Source organism: Coregonus clupeaformis, chromosome 24 (genome assembly GCF_020615455.1).
Source record: "Coregonus clupeaformis isolate EN_2021a chromosome 24, ASM2061545v1, whole genome shotgun sequence".
NCBI lineage: Eukaryota > Metazoa > Chordata > Actinopteri > Salmoniformes > Salmonidae > Coregonus > Coregonus clupeaformis.
Window position 1 is genome coordinate 56,279,209 of NC_059215.1, and position 20,636 is coordinate 56,299,844.

Below are 20,636 nucleotides of genomic sequence, written 5' to 3' on the forward strand. Positions count from 1 at the left end.
GTTTCATTAGCTTCAAGGACTTGCTCTCTCCTAGATGGGCGCCGGCCTCTATCTACAAAGAACATGACTCTGCTGATGACAGGATCCAGTGACTGGTTATCATACAGTTCCTTGTGTGCAAAGACAGGTAAAGGGCTCTGACCCATGGACATCAACTTCTCAAGGTGCTGCACATGTGAAACGGCCCTCACCATCATCCCATCGGTGGTGAGCATGGAGGACAGCAGACACCTCTTCACAGGAAACCAACCCACTGACATCGTCTCCAGCTCTACTCAACTCACTCCCAGGAGCCATAGACGTTCCACAGCCAGCCTCGGGCTGTTCACAGGAGAGGCGGAACATGTCTTGAACATCATCCACTCGAAGGCCTCTGGCTTCCTCCAGCAGGACATCATATGGAATTCTTGTCAGTCGGTGCAGAACTGTGGAGCGGGCAAATGGCTCTCTGCTCAAAGCATCGGCAACGACATTCTTGGGACCTGGTATGTACTGGATATCAAAATTAAAGGGTGCCAGCTTTGCAACCCATCTCTGCTCACATGCATCAAGTCTCGGCTTTGTAAGAATATATTTGAGTGTTATTGTTGTCGGTCCACACAGTAAACTTATGCCCTCGCAGCCAATGGCTGAATTGATCATGAATAGCCCATTTCATGGCTAGAAATTCCAGCCGGTTAGCAGGATACTTGGATTGTGCATGATTAAGAGATTTACTAACAAAAGCTATTGGCCTGGCTATTGCCTTCCCATCTTGCACTTGGGATAGTACAGCTCCCAAACCACTAGTAGATGCATCCACAGAAAGTAAAAATGGCAGAGAAAAATCTGGATGAGCCAGCAGTGCCTGGTCAACTAGTGCTGATTTCAAAGCTTCAAAAGCGAGTTGACATTTGGCTGTCCAGTCTGCAGCAGTGAGCCTGCGAGAGGGACCAGGCCTCCTCCTACCCTTGCCTCTCCTAGGCTTCTTCAGACCTGTAGTTAGCTGAAACAATGGCCTAGCAACCATGGAACAATTCTCAATGTAGTGCTGATAGTATACTACCATACCAAGGAAAGAACGGATTTTGCTAGGAGACGGAGTGACACCATCAGCTTCCATCATCTCACTCTCAGTCACATTCAAAATAGTTTGAACTTTAGCAGGGTCAGTGGCTACACCCTCCTGAGAAATGATGTGGCCCAAAAACTTAACAGACCTCAAAAACTTGCACTTAAATGGAGACCGTTTAAGATTGTGCTCCTGCAACCGCTGAAAAACTATATCAAGTCTCTGCAGACTCTCTTCCTCCGTCTTAGCAAAAACCATCAGATCATCCAAATAACAAAGGAGACTTAGAAAGTTTTGGTCACCAAAGATGGTCAGCATCATTCTCATAAAAGTAGCCGGGCTGTTGCAGAGGCCCTGAGGTAACCGATTGTACTCGTGCAGGCCTAAAGTAGAGGAAAAGACAGCGTATTTCTTATCCTCTTCATGCAGTGGCACGTTATAATACCCTGACGTCAAGTCCATTGTGCTGAAGAAGGCATTACCTCCCAGTGCGGCCAGTACATCAGCCTGATGAGGCAGGGGATGAGCATCCTTTACTGTGCGGGCATTTAACCACCTAAAGTCAGGACACAGGCGCAAGTCCCCATTCTTTTTCCATACCAGCACCAATGGTGAGGCATACTCGCTGCTGGATATTCTGACGATTTCCTTTTCCTCCATATCATCCAGTGTTTCCCTGAGTTTTTGGTAATGAGCTGGAGAAAGCCTAAGATAAGGTAATCGAAATGGGCGGTCATCAGTCAGCCGTATGCGATGGCAGAACTCCTTTGCCTCACCACAATCTAGGCTATGTCTAGAGAACACTGTGTCATACTTCCCAATTAAATTGACAAGTTTATCTTTCCAGAACTGTGAAACTGGACACTCCTCAACAGACAGGCCTTGAAGTCCAAGATTGCTCAGTGTACTGTTGCCATTAACTACACTGCCACCAACTGAACTCTTAGCTGTCAGACTGCCATGTGAGCTGTCACATTTAACTTTTGCCATGTTCTGGTAAGCTGCTTGCTGCTTGACATCATCAAAATCCTGCAATGCAATGCAAGGGTACACATCCGCCACTTTAGCATTTCGGCTCAGGGTAACTGGCGATGTTGTTGGATTCACAATCTTCACAGGGAGCCATCCATCCCCCCACAGAGGCGTAACTACTCTCCCCACTAATATGTGTCGATTCACACAACGAGACGTGCTGGGCTCGACAACAACAGTACTGCCCACAGAGAGTTTTGTCTTTGGGGGTTGGAGCGTTACTGCTCTCTTCAACTTAATGGTGCCCACTTTATCTGGGATGGAGTCTCCTCTCCTTCTCTCCAGATTTGACAGGAGACGCAGGAAGTGGCTGTCTTCACACTGGCTAGAGGACCCTGGTGTACCCACCACCCGCCAGTAGCTGTCATTTGATTTGAACTGTCTAATCAGAGACTTCAACACATTAGTGCCCACAATGAGTTCATCAACCTGCCCATCTACAATAAGTACTGGGACTACATAGCTGAAGCCATAAAGCTGAATTTTTAAGTCACACATGCCCACTTGGCTAGTTTGCGTCCCACCACAACCCACCAGGATGATGTCTGAAGGAGCTAGAAAGTTCCCCTCTACCACTCCTGCCTCCCTCAACCGAGGTACAATATCTGCTCGCAGAGTAGTAGCCATGGACCCACTATCTAACATCCCCTTCAGCTCAACTTTATCCTGTACTAGCACAGTGGTGTAAAACAAACTGTCATTCTGAGTATTTCTCATTGTGTTCTGAAAAATTACTGTGTTGTTTTTGGGTACTGATTCACAAAAATAAGAATAAACAGATCATCAGTGGAGGAAAAATAAGACTGCCCCACATTGCCCTCCTCAGAACGGAGGCTTTCTAGTTTTCCTGAGACCTGCCAGTCTGTCCACATCCAGGGCTCTGTCGCTGCCCAGTCTCACTACAGTCAAAACTCATGTGGCCCGGAGAGAAGCACTTGAAGCACAGCTGGTGCATCTGACAGTGAACTTTGGTCCAGTGATTAGTGCTTCCACAGACAGCGCACTCACGCTGACGTTTGTGGAACTGTTTACGGGGCCCTCTGTTCACAGACTGAGTATTGCTGACCAGAGCCTTCTCTAACAAAGTCAAAACTTTCTCTAATGTCCCACCCTCAGATACAGATGGTGCCTGGTCTGGTTCACTTTGAGAAAAAGATGACACATTAGGTCTGTTCACAGGACCCACTCCCTCCTGGGGGGAGTCAAAGACGGCAGCCACCTGCTTTGAAAGTTGTGTTCTACATGCTTTACGTTCCCTTAACAGTTCATCCAAACGATCCTGTACCTCACTGGCTGTCCAGTCATGAAGGGATTTGCTCTTGAACACTTGGGCCAACTCTTTATCAGGACAGTTGCGTACAAACATGACTGCCAACTCTGAGCACTGATTGGGTAAGGTCCTGCCCTCACTTACAAGGTACTGTTCGGCTGCCTCTGCAGCTTTGTTAAGCCTAATCCAGAAATCTAGTGGACCCTCATTAGCATATGGTTTGATTGAATATAAATCAGCTAATGGCATACCCGAGCAGACAGTATCCCCAAAGTGTTGCTTGAGAACACTGAACACCACCTTAACATCTGTGGCAACAGGGTTGTTACGCATCCAGACTTTGGTCACATCCCGTGCCCTCCCCATGAGCCTAGACATCCCCTCCCCAACATTCTCAGACCCAGTGTAACCCCTCTTCTCTAGGTAGACTCCCATTAGCTCCTCCCACTCCAGGACAGAGTACTTATCTGAGCCATTGCCCCTAAAGAAAGGTGGAGCACTAACATCTGACTTCACAACCAGATTCAGCTTGGACGCATCAATAAAGGTTGACCCACACTGCTCAGGCAGGGAAAACTTCTGGGGTTGGTGAGGGGGACGGGCAGGAGAAAGACTTGAAACCCCAGGCTGCAGTAAACTCGCTCTGATAGATTCTCCTATCTCTGAACCAATCTGCTTAATAAGGTCACTAAGCTGACTTGGATGCGTCCCATTATTACTGAGGACTGTGGGTGATGGTACAAAGACAGAGGTGGGATACCCTGGTCAGGTGGAATAAACAGCCTACCCCTCCCAGTGCTTGCAAACTCAGGACTAGCAAATGCTCTACTCCCAGGAGCTGACTGTACAATTGGTGTAAATGGAAGGACACCCCTACCTCTACCCACACTAAAATCCCCAGCATAACTCATCTTATGGACTTGAGAGTCTTCCATGGCTCAACAAAGCACTAAAATACAATGTAATTTACTGCAGTCAAATACAAAAGAAATTGCAATAAACAAATTCATCCAAAACATACAAATAAACAGTCAACACGTGCATTTAATTTATTTTTTACCTTTTTTTAACTCGGCAAGTCAGTTAAGAACAAATTCTTATTTACAATGACGGCCTACACCAGCCAAACCCGGACGATGCTGGGCCAATTGTGCACCGCCCTATGGGAGTCCCAATCACAGCCGGTTGTGATACAGCCTGGAATCGAACCAGGTGGTCTGTAGTGACGCCTCAAGCACTGAGATGCAGTGCGTTACACCACTGCGCCACTCGGGAGCCCTAATGAATATGCTACATTCACCTTCACTATTTACAGTATATATTCGCTTACAGCAAACCATCAGCAAATGCGCATGCACAGATCGCGCACCTCATCCACATGCACAGCTCCGTTGGTCGGCTTGAGCTGACCAGTCGGCAGGTCACTGCATCCGTTTGTAGCGTGGTTCGTTCTGCGTTGTGTACTTTTAATTAGGACACTGCCACAACTGGAGGTCTGCTGGTTGGATTATTTTTATTTGCCCTGCACACGAAGAGACAACACACAATATGTTAGCCCTTGGTGCAGTCACAGCTCTCGGGCACCTTGCTAGTTGAAGGTCAGGCAAAAGAGAACCCAGGTGCTGCGTGCACACATTCAGTGCCCAACAGCACACTATACAATACAAGTAAAATGATATACAACATAATTCTGACAAAATAAAAGACATACCTGCACACGAAGAGACAACACACAATATGTTAGCCCTTGGTGCAGTCACAGCTCTCGGGCACCTGCGTGAGCACATGAAAACTCACTCAAACACCGTCCCAAGTACTCACAAATTACAATAGGTACCCTAATTAGCGAGCTCGGTGAAACTTCTTAACATAAATCTTTATATTGTCCAAATTGTAACAAAACCTATAGTTGCGTAACAGCACTTTGTGTAACATTACCACAGTTTTATATTGACAAATTACAGAGCCAAGGACAACATACCTTGCTAGTTGAAGGTCAGGCAAAAGAGAACAATAAGAGGGTACGTAAGTACAGACTTTTACAATCAGGTGTATTTACAATATAGATATATAAAAATGTTTGTACACCAAAAAATAACATTAGCTATGCAGCTGTAATTAAATAAAGAAAACACATTGAATTATTATTATTATTATTATTAACTTATTAACATCCCCTCTTGACCTGGCCTACTTGAACTGGTCCTTGTGTGCAACTTGGTGCATTATCTAGGGGAACAACATCACACTACTACACTCGCACGAGAGAGAGAGCCGGTGCGCTGCGCTCTGCTTGTTTCAGCAGAAGGGTGGGGGAGTGTTGAGAGAGGAGCAGTGGCCGGTGTGTGTGACAGTCTATGTGTGTGGCACGGAGGGAGAGAGAGAGAGGGAAAATAGCCATACCGACTCACGCTAGTTAGACAAACTTCAGTTGCTACACATGGAGCCTCTGACTGTAGCGCTGCTTTAATTGACTGACAATAACAACAAGCTACACGTGTCAAACGTGTATAGGCTACCAGTGCGTCTTTTTTATGGGGTGCACTGAACTGTTGAATGTAATGGTCTATCCATGTAGGCTTTGTAGCAATGTCACATAGATCATTTTATTAAAAAAAATTTATTCTCAAAAATGAATGCTCTCCCAAGTAATCTAATACTAACGTCCATTTTGATATTCGAATATTCGAATAACCGTGCCCATACCCCAAACCAAATCTCTCTTAGGGTCCCCAAAAAACTAGGGCCGGCCCTGGTGTCATGATCTCAGGCTCTCTAGTGTGTCCTTGAGAGAGATCTTGTTTTTGTCTATTTAGTGTGAGTGTTTTGGAGAAAGCAAGTGATCGTTGTCTCTTGTTTATAGTTGAATGACATGGCAAAATTTAGATTTCCGCCTAAATAGACATACCCAAACGTAATTATTTTTCATGAGATGGCCATAAACAATAACTGGTAATGTTGCATGGTTTTAGAAAGATTTGGAACTCACCTTTCTTGTAAAAAATAAATATAAAATTGCTGCGGTGTACTCCTTTTGAGGACACAAGCTCAAGTACATAGTACAAATATTATGAAAATATGAAAGATCATATATTACTTTTTTCCTATTCAACAAAGGTGGGCTATTAGGGCTTGAAATAATGGAAATGCTTTCTAAATATAGTAACAATCAAAGTATAAATTACTTACAGTAAGATTGCACATTTCTTATAACTGTAAAAGTAAATATGATCATACTTAGCGACAGTACAATATTTGCACTATAACGCTGACAGATAATTTTCTCCTTAACGTCCACTGAGCGGTGCAGAGACACCATTCAAATGTGTGCAGATTAGTTACAACTTCAGCTTTAAGCACAACGTGATTTTGTCCATCTGTGACCAAGAGTAAGTGGTCTTTGTTCAATTCTATGAAATTATTCTGTCGTTTCTCATTTTGAGAGCTCTAAACCCGGCGGAGAATATCACAGCGAGATGAAACTAGTATGAAACCGCTCAAAGTCCCCCAAATAGGGGGCTTATCATCTACAAGGATATTATGGTCATGTTTATGCGTGTGTACTGTAGCCTATATGTGTGTATGTGCTTCATAGCTCGTGTGTGTGTGTGTTTGTGAGCCTGCGGCCCCGCCCTTCTCCTGCTCTGTGGAGCACATGATGTGTGAGTGGCTAGCGGAGCAGAGGAGACATTTATGCAAGAGCCTGGCTGACTACCAAGCCATGTGTGAGTGAGTGTGTGTGTGTGCACGTGCGCATGTGCGCGTGTGTGTGCTTGCATGTGTGTTTTGTTAAATGGCATCGAGGGAAGAAGAAACAGCAAACAGGTAGCCGTCCAGCCAGAGGAATAAATAGTACACACACTGATTTCATCACTGGCTCTGGAGAGGGCAGCTGTCACGCCCTGACATAGAGATCTCTAGTTGGTTTGGTCAGGGTGTGAATATCTATGTGAATATCTAGAATGTGTATATCTATGTTGGCTGGGTGTGGTTCCCAACCAGAGGCAGCTGTCGATCGTTGTCTCTGATTGGGGATCATATTTAGGTAGCCATTTTTGCCTACCTATGTTGTGGGATTTTGTTTCTGTTTGGCGCGTTTGATTTTTAGCCTCTTGAACTTCACGTTCTGTTGGATTTTGTTATTTTGTCGGTGTTCATATAATAAACGACTATGTACGCATACCACGCTGCACCTTGGTCCGATCCTTTACTCAACGAACGTGACAGCAGCTTAATTTACAGAACATTAACTATTGGGCTATGTAATTATTGAGTTTGATCTTTGTTAGAATGTAAATTAAATTAAGATTTTATAAACAAGCACAATCAACAAACAACTCCTGAACTTTAATGAACTTTAATTGTGTTTACTAATGTCGCTCATAAAACGTTCATAATCACTGACACCATAGATGATGGATATGTATGAGTTTCAGCTTTCTTTTTGTACCATACTGGTAAAGAAACCTCCTGGGAGTCTTCTCCTGCAGTGGATTTGAAGTGTAGATATGACAGTGGGGACAATGGAGTGTCTCTGTGTGTGATAGAGAGCAATAAACATCTGGATGTTGGTAGCACTCCTCTCTCACTTTAGGCTGAGAAACCTCTGACTGATCGACCAAGAGTTCAAAATATCCACTGATGAAGAAGAAAATCTAATTTGATGGCAGCATCTGATTCTGGTTATGATTGCTGTCTGATTTCTTGGCAGCTGTGCGCTGAGTGGTCTGTCTTTTGAGACACACACACAAACGGACACACAAACAAACACACAAAACACACACACGTGGGGAGCATCTTTGATCTGGGGGCCATGTATATGCAACACAACACACATGATTCATTAACCATCAAAATGTCCTCAAAAACATTTCACCCTCTGTCTGACAGTACTGTTTTGTTGTGATCAGAAAAAACAACAACCAAAAGGACAAGAGACAGCAGTATGGTGGAGGGGAGACTTTAATTGAACCTGACAGCATAGTGAAGCTGCATAGAGATTATATGCTGTAAATGGGGAGATATTTAATAGCACTACACATGTACACTTACAAATGTGTGAACAGAGATGATCTGATGCCAAAAGATAATTTCATCCATATGCACAACGATGCACAACCATTTCAACAACCATGGCATTCCTCTCTACAAACACAGTCCCTCACCGTTCTCTTACAAGACTAGTGGTGGGACGGATGGGTAGACAGTCACATGAGATCCACTCACACACACACACACACACACACACACACACACACACACACACACACACACACACACACACTCCTTGCTGTTCAGTGTGGACTGTGTTTACATTGTTTCCCTGGATAAACATTTGCAAGAGAACTCACACACACACACAAACATACAGGTCTCCTGTATCGTATGTCCATGTATATGCAGGCCGGACATAAAGCTGAGCTGACCTACCAGAGATAATCTACAGTGTGTGCGTTCATGTTTATGTGTGTCTGTGTCTGTGTCTGTGTGTGAGTATGCATGCATTGAGTTGTTTTGCTGGGATTTATACAGTATATTGTTCAATACAAGGCCCTTATTCAAAAGGTGTCTCGGAGTATGGGTGCTGATGTAGGATCATCATATATAATCATATTCATTATGATCTAAAAGACAAAACTGATCCTGTATCAGCACTTCTACTTTTGAGGCTCTATTAGTGAGGCTTATGTGTTTTTTTGTTGAGCAAAACTTTTTGTGGAGGTACTACGCAGCGCACAGACCCCCTCGCGCAGTCGAGATAAGTCGAGTTTCCTTGTAAGCCTATTTGGCGGGGAAACTGTGAAGCCAGCTGTATAGCCTATTGCATGTTTCTGTTTATGAGTCTTTTATTAAAGAATGTGAAACAATGTTGTCTTTTTGCGGCTTTTCATTGAATCATGCATAGCTGTTCTTTTTGTGGCCTAATATAAATGTGTTCATATGGCCAGAATATTATCTATAGGCTAAAAAATATGTATCTGGTAAAAGGCTGACATTTGGACGTTTCAATTAAAAAAATACTCTTTGTCACATGACTATAGAAATGGAAACATTGTGATTTTAGAGAAACAAAGTAACAATAGCCTATGATTAAAGGGTTAGGCTATACTGGGTTCTCACCATCATTATCATGATCCACATCATTCCAATTCAATCAAGTCACAATTATCAGCTTTGGTATTGACATCAGTGAGCAGGCTTTCAGAGTGAGGCGAGACACATGGGTAGGCCTACCAACGGAAAACGTCTGAAAATGATTATCAATAAGCAATAGGCAACAGATCTCTTCACAGCTTCCCCGGTGCTTCACAGCTTCCCCGGGAAACTCAACGTATTATAGCCTCACGTGAATGAAAGCGGAGCGGAGGAAGGAGTTTGCTTCTGCTGCAGTGTTCACCTTAATATATGATGTGTTGCGGCGGGGCTTCGAGCAGTGAGTATGGGCCCTGGCTACCAGGCTGACAGCAGAGCCCTCACCTCTGTTCTCTGTGTGTCCACCAGGAGGCGGTGTTCATGGGAAACGGGGAGCAGTACATCTGGAAGCCCCCTGAGGACAATGGCATTGTCACCTTGCACCCAGCGCCTACACCCCCGGGGGAGAACGGACAAGGATACATACCCACAGCCTTGGAGGTGAGGGATGTGTCTGTGTGTGTATGTAGGTGGGTGGTGGAGTGGGCGGGATGAGGTAAGTGTGTCATGGGGAGATTTGTGCATTACTTAGGGAATATATGGTTTGTATGTACTGTAAATGTCTGTTAACTTTATGTGCAAATTGTGAAAGAGGGGGTCCTGTTTACCTAGAGAGCTCCTCTTTGATTGGCTTTGCCGCCATAACACAGACAACCTTTGACCTCTATGCCTTCCTGAGTCAAACTTGGTCAGGGGCCTGGTATCTGGTTACACTGCAGGGTCGAATTACACCCATGTTGAACCGCAACGTGGGGGTCGACCCATAACTTCCACACCCTAACCCTTAGCTCTGACATATCAGTCATACTATGGGACCAAGTACTTCTGGACAGTTTCACTTTTGGCTCAGTTGCAGACCACCAGGGGACTCTTTATCGGGTGTTTTTCTATTTATTTCCATATCATTTCCGTTTCCGTTTACTTTTTTCCCTCACTGTACACTACCGGTCAAAAGTTTTAGAACACCTACTCATTCAAGGGTTTTCTTAATTTTTACTATTTTCTACATTGTAGAATAATAGTGAAGACATCAAAACTATGAAATAACACTTATGGAATCATGTAGGAACCAAAAAAGTGCTAAACAAATCCAAATATATTTTGCCTTGATGACAGCTTTGCACACTCTTGGCATTCTCTCAACCAGCTTCACCTGGAATTTGTTCCAACAGTCTTGGAGTTCCCACATATGCTGAGCACTTGTTAGTTGCTTTTCCTTCACTCTGCAGTCTGACTCATCCCAAACCATCTCAATTTGGTTGAGGTCGGGGGATTGTGGAGGCCAGGTAATCTCATCCCATATTTTCAGGTTTATAATGCCAGGTTTATACACAGAGAATAGAAATACGAACGGTATCTTAGAGTAGACGAGGAGAAGGAGAAGAGGAGAACAAAGCAAATAAAAGATACAGTACAGGCTTCCTCAACAGCTGCAGTTTTGAAACCCCCATTCGTCTTGTGACTTCCTTCCTCTGCTGCAAACACACACACATACACATACATACACACACATGCACACACACACACACAATGGCTGCACAGATCACACAAACAGCGCAGGGCATGGACTTTGTTTATCAAAAAAGATCACCACAGATTTTTGGGGGCAGGGTAAATGTGGTGCTAGAAATATGTCAGGAAGAGAGAGACACACAGAGAGAGCGAGGGGGGGGAGGAAGGGAAGATTGAATGTTGAATCTTATGAAAAGAAGAACTCTTATTGTTTATGTTCTCTTGTATGAGTATGTGTTAGTATCTGCAGAGTATAACATATATACTTTGTAGATAGATACTCACAGTGTCAGGCCCATCCCAACAGTTACCCCCTAAAGACCATTGTGCATTTTTTGAAACTATGAAAATGTGATGAGTTGGTGTTGAAGGAGTCAGGCGCAGGAGGGTAAATCACAGAATAACAAGCTTTAATCCGCAAAATACAGGTTTACGCAGAAATGCGTCAAACACACTCCAGGCCACAAAACAGGCGCACTGGAAAATACAAGGTACACGGGAAATACTCCCGTCGATACAAAATACACGCGCTCCACCGAGCTTCACTAACCTCCACAATAAACAATCACCCCACACAGACAAGGTAGCAGAGGGAACACTTATACAATGACTAATGAGGGAATAAGGACCACGTGTGTGTGATTGAAGACAAGACAAATGGAGTGATGATAAATGGATCGGCAGTAGCTAGTAAGCCGGTGACGCCGAACACCGAAACCTGCCCGAACAAGGAGGGGAGGCAGCCTCGGCGGAAGTCGTGACAGTACCTCCCCGAGCCGCGCGCTGACCCCGGCCTTGGAGACGGCCAGGAGGACGCGGAGCAGGGCGAGCCGGATGGCGACGGTGGAAATCCCGTAACATGGAGGGATCGAGGATATCCCTCACCGGGACCCAGCACCGTTCCTCCGGACCGTACCCCCCCACTCCACTAGGTACTGAAGGCCCCCCACCCGACGCCTCGAATCCAGGATGGAAAGGACAGAGTACACCGGGGCCCCCTTGATGTCCAGAGGAGGTGGAGGGACCTCCCGCACCTCAGACTCCTGGAGCGGACCAGCTACCACCGGCCTGAGGAGAGACACATGAAACGAGGGGTTAATACGATAATCAGGGGGAAGTAACAACCTATAAGTGACCTCGTTGAATCTCCTCAGGACTTTGAACGGCCCCACAAACCGCGGGCTCAGCTTCCGGCAGGGCAGGGGGAGGGGCAGATTCCAGGTCGAGAGCCAGACCCGATCCCCTGGTACAAAGACGGGGGCCTCACTGCGGTGGCGGTCAGCGTTGGCCTTCTGACGACGCACGGCGCATTGGAGGTGAACGTGGGCAGTATCCCACGTCTCCTCCACGCGTAAAAACCAGTCATCCACCGCAGGAGCCTCGGTCTGGCTCTGGTGCCACGGTGCCAGAACCAGTTGGAAACCTAGAACATACTGGAAAGGCGTTAGGTTAGTGGAGGGGTGACGGAGAGAGTTCTGGGCATATTCTGCCCATGGCAAGAACACTGACCACTCCCCCGGCCGGTCCTGGCAGTAGGACTGCAGGAACCTACCCACGTCCTGATTTACCCGTTCCACCTGCCCATTACTCTCGGGGTGGAACCCAGAGGTCAGGCTGTCCGAGACCCCCAGACATTCCATGAATGCTTTCCAGACCTTGAATGTGAACTGGGGACCTATATCAGACACTATATCATCTGGTACCCCGTAGGGGAGACCAGGCAGAGGAAGGAGGCGGCAGGCTTTAGAAAAGCGGTCCACAATGACCAGGATGGTGGTGTTACCTTGGGAGAGGGGAAGATGAGTTAGAAAATCAACACTTAGGTGAGACCATGGTCGTTGTGGAACTGGTAAAGGTTGTAACTTACCAGCTGGGAGGTGCCTACGTGCCTTACTCTGGGCGCACACTGAGCAGGAGACATACACCCTCACGTCCTTAGTCAAGGTAGGCCACCAGTATTTTCCGGTCAGGCAGCGCACTGTACGGCCGATACCTGGGTGACCAGAGGAGGGTGACGTGTGTGCCCAGTAGATCAGATGGTCACGGATAAGATGGTCACGGATGTGTCTCTGTAGCTCAGCTGGTAGAGCACGGCGCTTGTAACGCCAAGGTAGTGGGTTCGATCCCTGGGACCACCCATACACAAAAAAAATGTATGCACGCATGACTGTAAGTCGCTTTGGATAAAAGCGTCTGCTAAATGGCATATTAAATTAATTAAGAGCAGGCACGTACTGTAGCCCATCTGGACACTGAGGTGGAGAGGGATCCGTGTGTAATTCCTCCTCTATATCCGCGTCCATCGCCCATACTACCGCCGCCACAATGCAGCAGGCCGGCAGTATGGGGGTGTTGTCGCTGGGCCTCTCCTCTGTGTCATACAGCCGGGACAGTGCGTTTGCCTTCATGTTCTTTGTACCCGGGATGTATGATAGAGTGAAATCAAACCGGGTGAAGAATAGGACCCACCTGGCCTGGCAAGGATTCAGCCTCCTCGCTGCCCAGATGTACTCCAGGTTACGGTGGTCCGTCCAGACGAGGAAAGGGTGTTTCGCCCCCTCGAGCCAATGCCTCCACACGGTCAAAGCTCGGACAACAGCCAACAGCTCCCGATCACCAAAGCCGTAGTTCTGCTCGTACCCAAGCGTTGAGACAGGACAGCTCCCTATCCCAACCTCGGAAGCATCCACCTCCACTACGAATGGTAGTGATGAATCGGGGTGGGCCAGTACTGGGGCTGAGGTGAACAGACCCCGCAGTTTGCTGAAGGCCAGGTCAGCCTCAGCAGACCAGCGGAGCCGGGACGGCCCACCCTTCAACAGGGAGGTAATGGGAGCTGCGACTTTGCCAAAGCCCCGGATAAACCTCTGATAGTAGTTGGCAAAGCTAAGGAAGCGCTGCACCTCCTTAACCGTGGTTGGAGTCGGTCAATTAAGCACGGCTGAAATGCGATCTCCCTCCATCTCCACACCTGAGGTGGAAATGTGGTATCCAAGGAAGGAGACGGACTGCTGGAAAAACATACACTTCTCTGCCTTAGCATAAAGGTAATTTTCCAACAGTCCGGCCAGCACCTTGCGAACTAGGGACACATGCTCGGCATGCGTAGCGGAATACACCAGGATGTCATCGATGTAGACCACTACACCGCGACCAAGCATGTCCCGAAACACCTCGTTCACAAAGGACTGGAAAACTGAGGGAGCATTCATCAAACCATAGGGCATCACCAGGTATTCATAATGCTGTCTTCCACTCATCTCCTTCTCGGATACGTACCAGGTTGTACGCACTCCTGAGATCTAATTTGGTGAAGAAGCGCGCCCAATGAAGGAATGAGGGGGAGAGGATAACTAAATCTTATCGTCTCCCTGTTCAGTAGTCGATAATCAATGCACGGCCGTAGACCTCCGTCCTTCTTCTTCACAAAGAAGAAACTCGAGGAGGCGGGTGAAGTGGTAGGACGTATATACCCATAGCCACAGTTTTAGCCTGTTACAGGGGGTATATATTACTCCTGGGAGGTACAGCGTCTACCCGGAGGTTTATCGCGCAATCCCCCGCCCGATGAGGTGGTAACTTAGTCGCCTGCGTTTTAGAGAACGCTTGCGCCAGATCGAGGTATTCAGGGGGAATGCGCACGGTGGAGGTACTGTCTGGACTTTCCACCGTGGTTGCACCAACGGAAACACCTAGACACATACCCTGACACTCTCGCGACCACCCCGTGAGAACCCTCTGTGGCCATGAGAAGGTGGGGTTGTGGAGTGCTAGCCAAGGGATACCTAATACCACAGGGAAAGCAGGAGACTCAATAATGGAAAAAGTAACCTGCTCACAATGTGTCTCCTGGGTAATCATGGTGACTGGTGCAGTAACTTCCTTAACCAACCCGGACCCTAATGGTCGACTATCAAGTGCTCTGATGGGGCGTGGAATGGATAGGGGAATCAATGGAATGCCTATATGGTGTGGGAATGCCCTGTCCATAAAGTTCCCAGCTGCGCCTGAATCGACTAGCGCCTTACACTGGGGAACTACCATGTGCTCAGGAAAGGAGATGTGTATTTCACAGTGCGCATCAGAGGGCTCTGAACGAGTGTGGGTGTTCGATGCCTGGGGTGATGTGAGAGTGCCCTGCCTGCCGCCTCCAAACCCAGAAGAGCGTTGACGAAAACGTGTGGTGAAATGTCCCTTCGCGCCACCAGTGTGGCACTGGCGCTGTTGTCCTCCGCTCTCTCGGCTAGCGGTTCCACCCATCTCCATTGGTTCTGAATCAGAGTCGGCCAGGATGGAAACGGGCAGACCTCCTCCAGGACGTCCTCTGGTTGCCAGCAGGTTGTCCAAACGAATGGACATGTCCACCAGTTGCGAGAAGGACAACATGGTGTCACGGCAGGCTAGCTCCCGTTGGACGTCCTCTCGCAGATGGCACCGGAAATGGTCGATCAGGGCCCGCACATTCCACCCAGACCCAGCTGCCAGAGTTCAAAACTCCAATGCGAAGTCCTGCGCAGTCCTTGTCCCCTGCCTCAGGTGGACCAGCCGCTCGCCCGCCTCTCGACCCTCTGGCGGGTGATCGAAGACCGCCCGGAAGAGGTGAGCGAACTCCCCGTAGTTCTCCAACGCAGCTCCTCCTTCGTTCCACACCGCGTTGGCCCACTCCAGGGCTTTCCCCGAGAGGCAGGAGACGAGGGCGTACACCCTCTCCCGCTCCGATTGGACCGGCCGGATGCTGGAGAAGTAGAGCTCCAGTTGGAGAAGGAATCCTTGGCACAGCGCCGCTGTCCCGTCAAACTCCTGTGGTCAGGATATCTGGATCCCTCCGGGTGCTGGGGTGTAGGTGGCGGGATCCGGTTGGCCAGCTGGTCACGATGGATTGATCCATCGCTTCACCCAAGCTGGCTAGCACAGTTGAATGCTCCTGGACCCGTTCCACAACTCCAGGCATGCGCGTCTCTCCCGCTGACTCCATAGCAGGTGGGTGATTCTGTGATGAGGTGGTGTTGAAAGAGTCAGGCGCAGGAGGGTAAGTCACAGAATAACAGGCTTTAATCCACAAAATACAGGTTTACGCAGAAATGCGTCAATCACACTTTAGGGCACAAAACAGGCGCACTGGAAAATACAAGGCACGCGGGAAATACTCACGTTGATACAAAATACATGCGCTCCACCGAGCTTCACTAACCTCCACAATAAACAATCACCCACACAGACAAGGAAGCAGAGGGAACACTTATACAATGACTAATGAGGGAATAAGGACCATGTGTGTGTGATTGAAGACAAGACAAATGGAGTGATGAAAAATGGATCGGCAGTAGCTAGTAAGCCGGTGACGCCGAACGCCGAAACCTGCCCGAACAAGGAGGGGAGGCAGCCTCGGCAGAAGTCGTGACAGAAAATCCCTTGGGGTCTGAGAGAGATAGTGAAAGATAGAGTGACAGAATGATAAAGACAGAGAGCAATATGGAGAATGATAGGTAAAGAGAGCTATTTGCTCAGCCAGTGTTTCTCAGGAGTAGTAGAGCAGAGGTGCCAGTCCGGGTGTGAACACGGGAGACAAACATGGCCGTATCCCACAATCCTTTGGTGCACCTCTCTCCTAATAGAACTATGACACAGAAATTCCACTGAGGTCACAATGTCGCTTAGATGGAATGCCTCTGCAAGATTTTACACATGGCATTTGGTTGTGAGTAGTAAATGTCAAAGACTTCTAGCAATGACAGGAGTGAGTGTAGGCACACACACACACACTATTATTTCTTATTGTTGTTGCATTCTTGAGAAGGAACCTGCAAATAAGCATTTAGTTGTACGTGTATACCATGTGTATTCTGTACATACGACTAATAAAATGTGAAACTTGAAACTTGATATGGTACGTTATTACATACCATGTGAAAAGCATAATTTACACAAAGTTTCCTTCATGAATAACGGATGTGTCATAAATGTATCTAAATACATGGTTTAGTGGGTTGGCTGTTATCCAGGTCCCTGACACACACCCTTCTATTTTCTCCACTACTTGTTTGGGCTGACTGTGGTGAAATGTAACTGGTTTATCCAGTGGTTAGGTAACTCTAACCACTCAGTCCAGCCAGAGCACACAACAGGCTGATACACAGTTTACTCTGCCTGAGCAAAATGGGTCAGGTTACTGCACTGTGTCAACACACACACACACACACACTGATTCATGTTTGCTCATACATACAGTGGCTTGCGAAAGTATTCACTCCCCTTGGCATTTTTCCTATTTTGTTGCCTTACAACCTGGAATTTAAATGGATTTTTGGGGGTTTGTATCATTTGATTTACACAACATGCCTACCACTTTGAAGATGCAAAATATTTTTTCTTGTGTAACAAACAAGAAATAAGACAAAAAAACAGAACACTTGAGCGTGCATAACTATTCACCCCCCCAAAGTCAATACTTTGTAGAGCCACCTTTTGCAGCAATTACAGCTGCAAGTCTCTTGGGGTATGTCTCTATAAGCTTGGCACATCTAGCCACTGGGATTTTTGCCCATTCTTCAAGGCAAAACTGCTCCAGCTCCTTCAAGTTGGATGGGTTCCGCTGGTGTACAGCAATCTTTAAGTCATACCACAGATTCTCAATTGAATTGAGGTCTGGGCTTTGACTAGGCCATTCCAAGACATTTAAATGTTTCCCCTTAAACCACTCGAGTGTTGCTTTAGCAGTATGCTTAGGGTCATTGTCCTGCTGGAAGGTGAACCTCCGTCCCAGTCTCACATCTCTGGAAGACTGAAACAGGTTTCTCTCAAGAATTCCCTGTATTTAGTGCCATCCATCATTCCTTCAATTCTGACCAGTTTCCCAGTCCCTGCCGATAAAAAACATCCCCACAGCATGATGCTGCCACCACCATGCTTCACTGTGGGGATGGTGTTCTCGGGGTGATGAGAGGTGTTGGGTTTGCGCCAGACATAGCGTTGTCCTTGATGGCCAAAAAGCTCAATTTTAGTCTCATCTGACCAGATAACCTTCTTCCCTATGTTTGGGGAGTCTCACACATGCCTTTTGCCGAACACCAAACGTGTTAGCTTTTTTTTTTTCTTAAGCGATGCCTTTTTCTGGCCACTCTTCCGTAAAGCCCAGCTCTGTGGAGTGTATGGCTTAAAGTGGTCTTATGGACAGATACTCCAATCTCAGCTGTGAAGCTTTGCAGCTCCTTTAGGGTTATCTTTGGTCTCTTTGTTGCCTCTCTGATTAATGCCCTCCTTGCCTGGTCCGTGAGTTTTGGTGGGCGGCCCTCTCTTGGCAGGTTTGTTGTGGTGCCATATTCTTTCCATTTGTTTATAATGGATTTAATGGTGCTCCGTGGGATGTTCAAAGTTTCTGATATTTTTTTATAACCCAACCCTGATCTGTATTTCTCCACAACTTTGTCCCTGGCCTGTTTGGAGAGCTCCTTGGTCTTGATGGTGCAGACTCTGGGGCCTTTCAGAACAGGTGTATATATACTGAGATCATGTGACACTTAGATTACACACAGGTGGACTTTATTTAACTAATTATGTGACTTCTGAAGGTAATTGGTTGCAACAGATCTTATTTAGGGGCTTCATAGCAAAGGGGGTGAATACATATGAATGCACCACTTTTCCGTTATTTATTTTTTATAATTTTTTGAAACAAGTTATTTTTTTCATTTCACTTCACCAATTTGGATTATTTTGTGTATGTCCATTACATGAAATCCAAATAAAAATCTATTTAAATTACAGGTTGTAATGCAACAAAATAGGAAAAATGCCAAGGGGGATGAATACTTTTGCAAGGCACAGTACACATACTGTACACAGACACTCTTGCATACGTGCAGGGTTTGCATACTGTATGTGCAGGCTGACACAGAGACACATTCTGTACACAATTATACAGTCATGAGGGCAATAAAAACACTCACTATATCATCAAAGGCCTCACAGGTCTACTGTATATTTCATATGCTACACTGTAAAGAGGTTAGCGTGATTTTGACAGGCAGCTTGGGGCAAGTAAAATTGTATATTTCATATTACAGTACACAAACTGTAATATAAATAGAAAGCAAGTATTGTGTCATGACACACACTACAATACCATAAAATGGACTGTATTATACTGTTAAAAAATGCTACTGTAATCGGAATGAATGAATAAATGAATGGATGAATGAATAAAATGTGTTTAGGTGAGGGGTTTGTATTTCACAGTATCTCTACTTCAATTACAAGGGATTGGCTGCTATGTAAAGTGTTTACAAACATTATAGCATATTAATGAGTATTTGGTGTTTTATACACGATATATACAAAAGTATGTGGACACCCCTTTAAATTAGTGTATTTGGCTATTTCAGCCACACCTGTTGCTGACAGGTGTATAAAATCGAGCACACAGTCATGCAATCTCCATAGACAAACATTGGCAGTAGAATGGCCTTAGTGAAGAGCTTAGTGACTTTCAACATGCCACCTTTCCAACAAGTCAGTTAGTCAAATTTCTGCCCTGCTAGAACTGCCCCGGTCAACTGTAAGTGCTGTTATTGTGAAGTGGAAACGTCTAGGAGCAACAACGGCTCAGCCACGAAGTGGTAGGCCACACAAGCTCACAGAACGGGACTGCCATGTGCTGAAGCGCGTAAACATCGTCTGTCCTCGGTTCCAACACTCACTACCAAGTTCCAAACTGCCTCTGGAAGCAACATCGGCACAATAACTGTTAGTCGGGAGCTTCATGAAATGGGTTTCCATGGCCGAGCAGCAGCACACAAGTCTAAGATCACCATGCACAATGCCAAGCATTGGCTGGAGTGGTGTAAAGCTCACTGCCATTGGACTCTGGAGCAGTGGAAACACGTTCTCTGGAGGGATGAATCACGCCTTACCATCTGACAGTCCAACAGACAAATCTGGGTTTGGCAGGTGCCAGGAGTACGCTACCTGCCAGAATGCATAGTGCCAACTGTAAAGTTTGGTGAATGGAAATCTTAGCGCTACAGCATACAATGACATTCTAGACGATTCTGTGCTTCCAACTTCGTGGCAACAGTTGGGGGAAGGCCTTTTCCTGTTTCAGCATGACAATGCCCCCGTGCACAAAGCGAGGTCCATACAGAAATGGTTTGTCGAGATCGGTGTGGAAGAACTTGACTGGCCTGCACAAAGCCATCGAACACCTTTGGGATGAATTGGAACGCCGAATGCGAGCCAGGCCTAATTGTCCAACATCAGTGCCTGACCTCACTAATGCTCTTGTGGCTGAATGGAAGCAAGTCCCAGCAGCAATGTTCCAACATCTAGTTGAAAGCCTTCCCAGAAGAGTGGAGGCTGTAATTGTAGCAAAGGGGGGACCAATTCCATATTAATGCCAATGATTTTGGAATGAGATGTTCGAAGATCAGGTGTCCACATACTTTTGGTCATGTAGTGTATCACCTGCACTTCTAGAGGCCTTAACAAAGGCTTCGAAACTGGCAGCGACTCAATGGCAAAACATACCAAAAGGACATGGCAAAATTCTCAAACATTGAAGGTTTAAGGTCAATCTATTTAGTT

General features: G+C 46.5%; 1 protein-coding gene across 1 annotated transcript in view; it reads left to right on the forward strand.

The window, feature by feature from the left end:
• The window catches only part of LOC121537308 (collagen alpha-1(III) chain-like), a 44,681-nt gene that overhangs the window by 19,716 nt on the left and 4,329 nt on the right, over positions 1 to 20,636 (forward strand). The window contains exon 8 of the mRNA XM_041844970.1: positions 9,855 to 9,986. Within this exon, the coding sequence (XP_041700904.1) occupies positions 9,855 to 9,986 (132 nt within the window). The remainder of the gene's footprint in view (positions 1 to 9,854; positions 9,987 to 20,636) is intronic.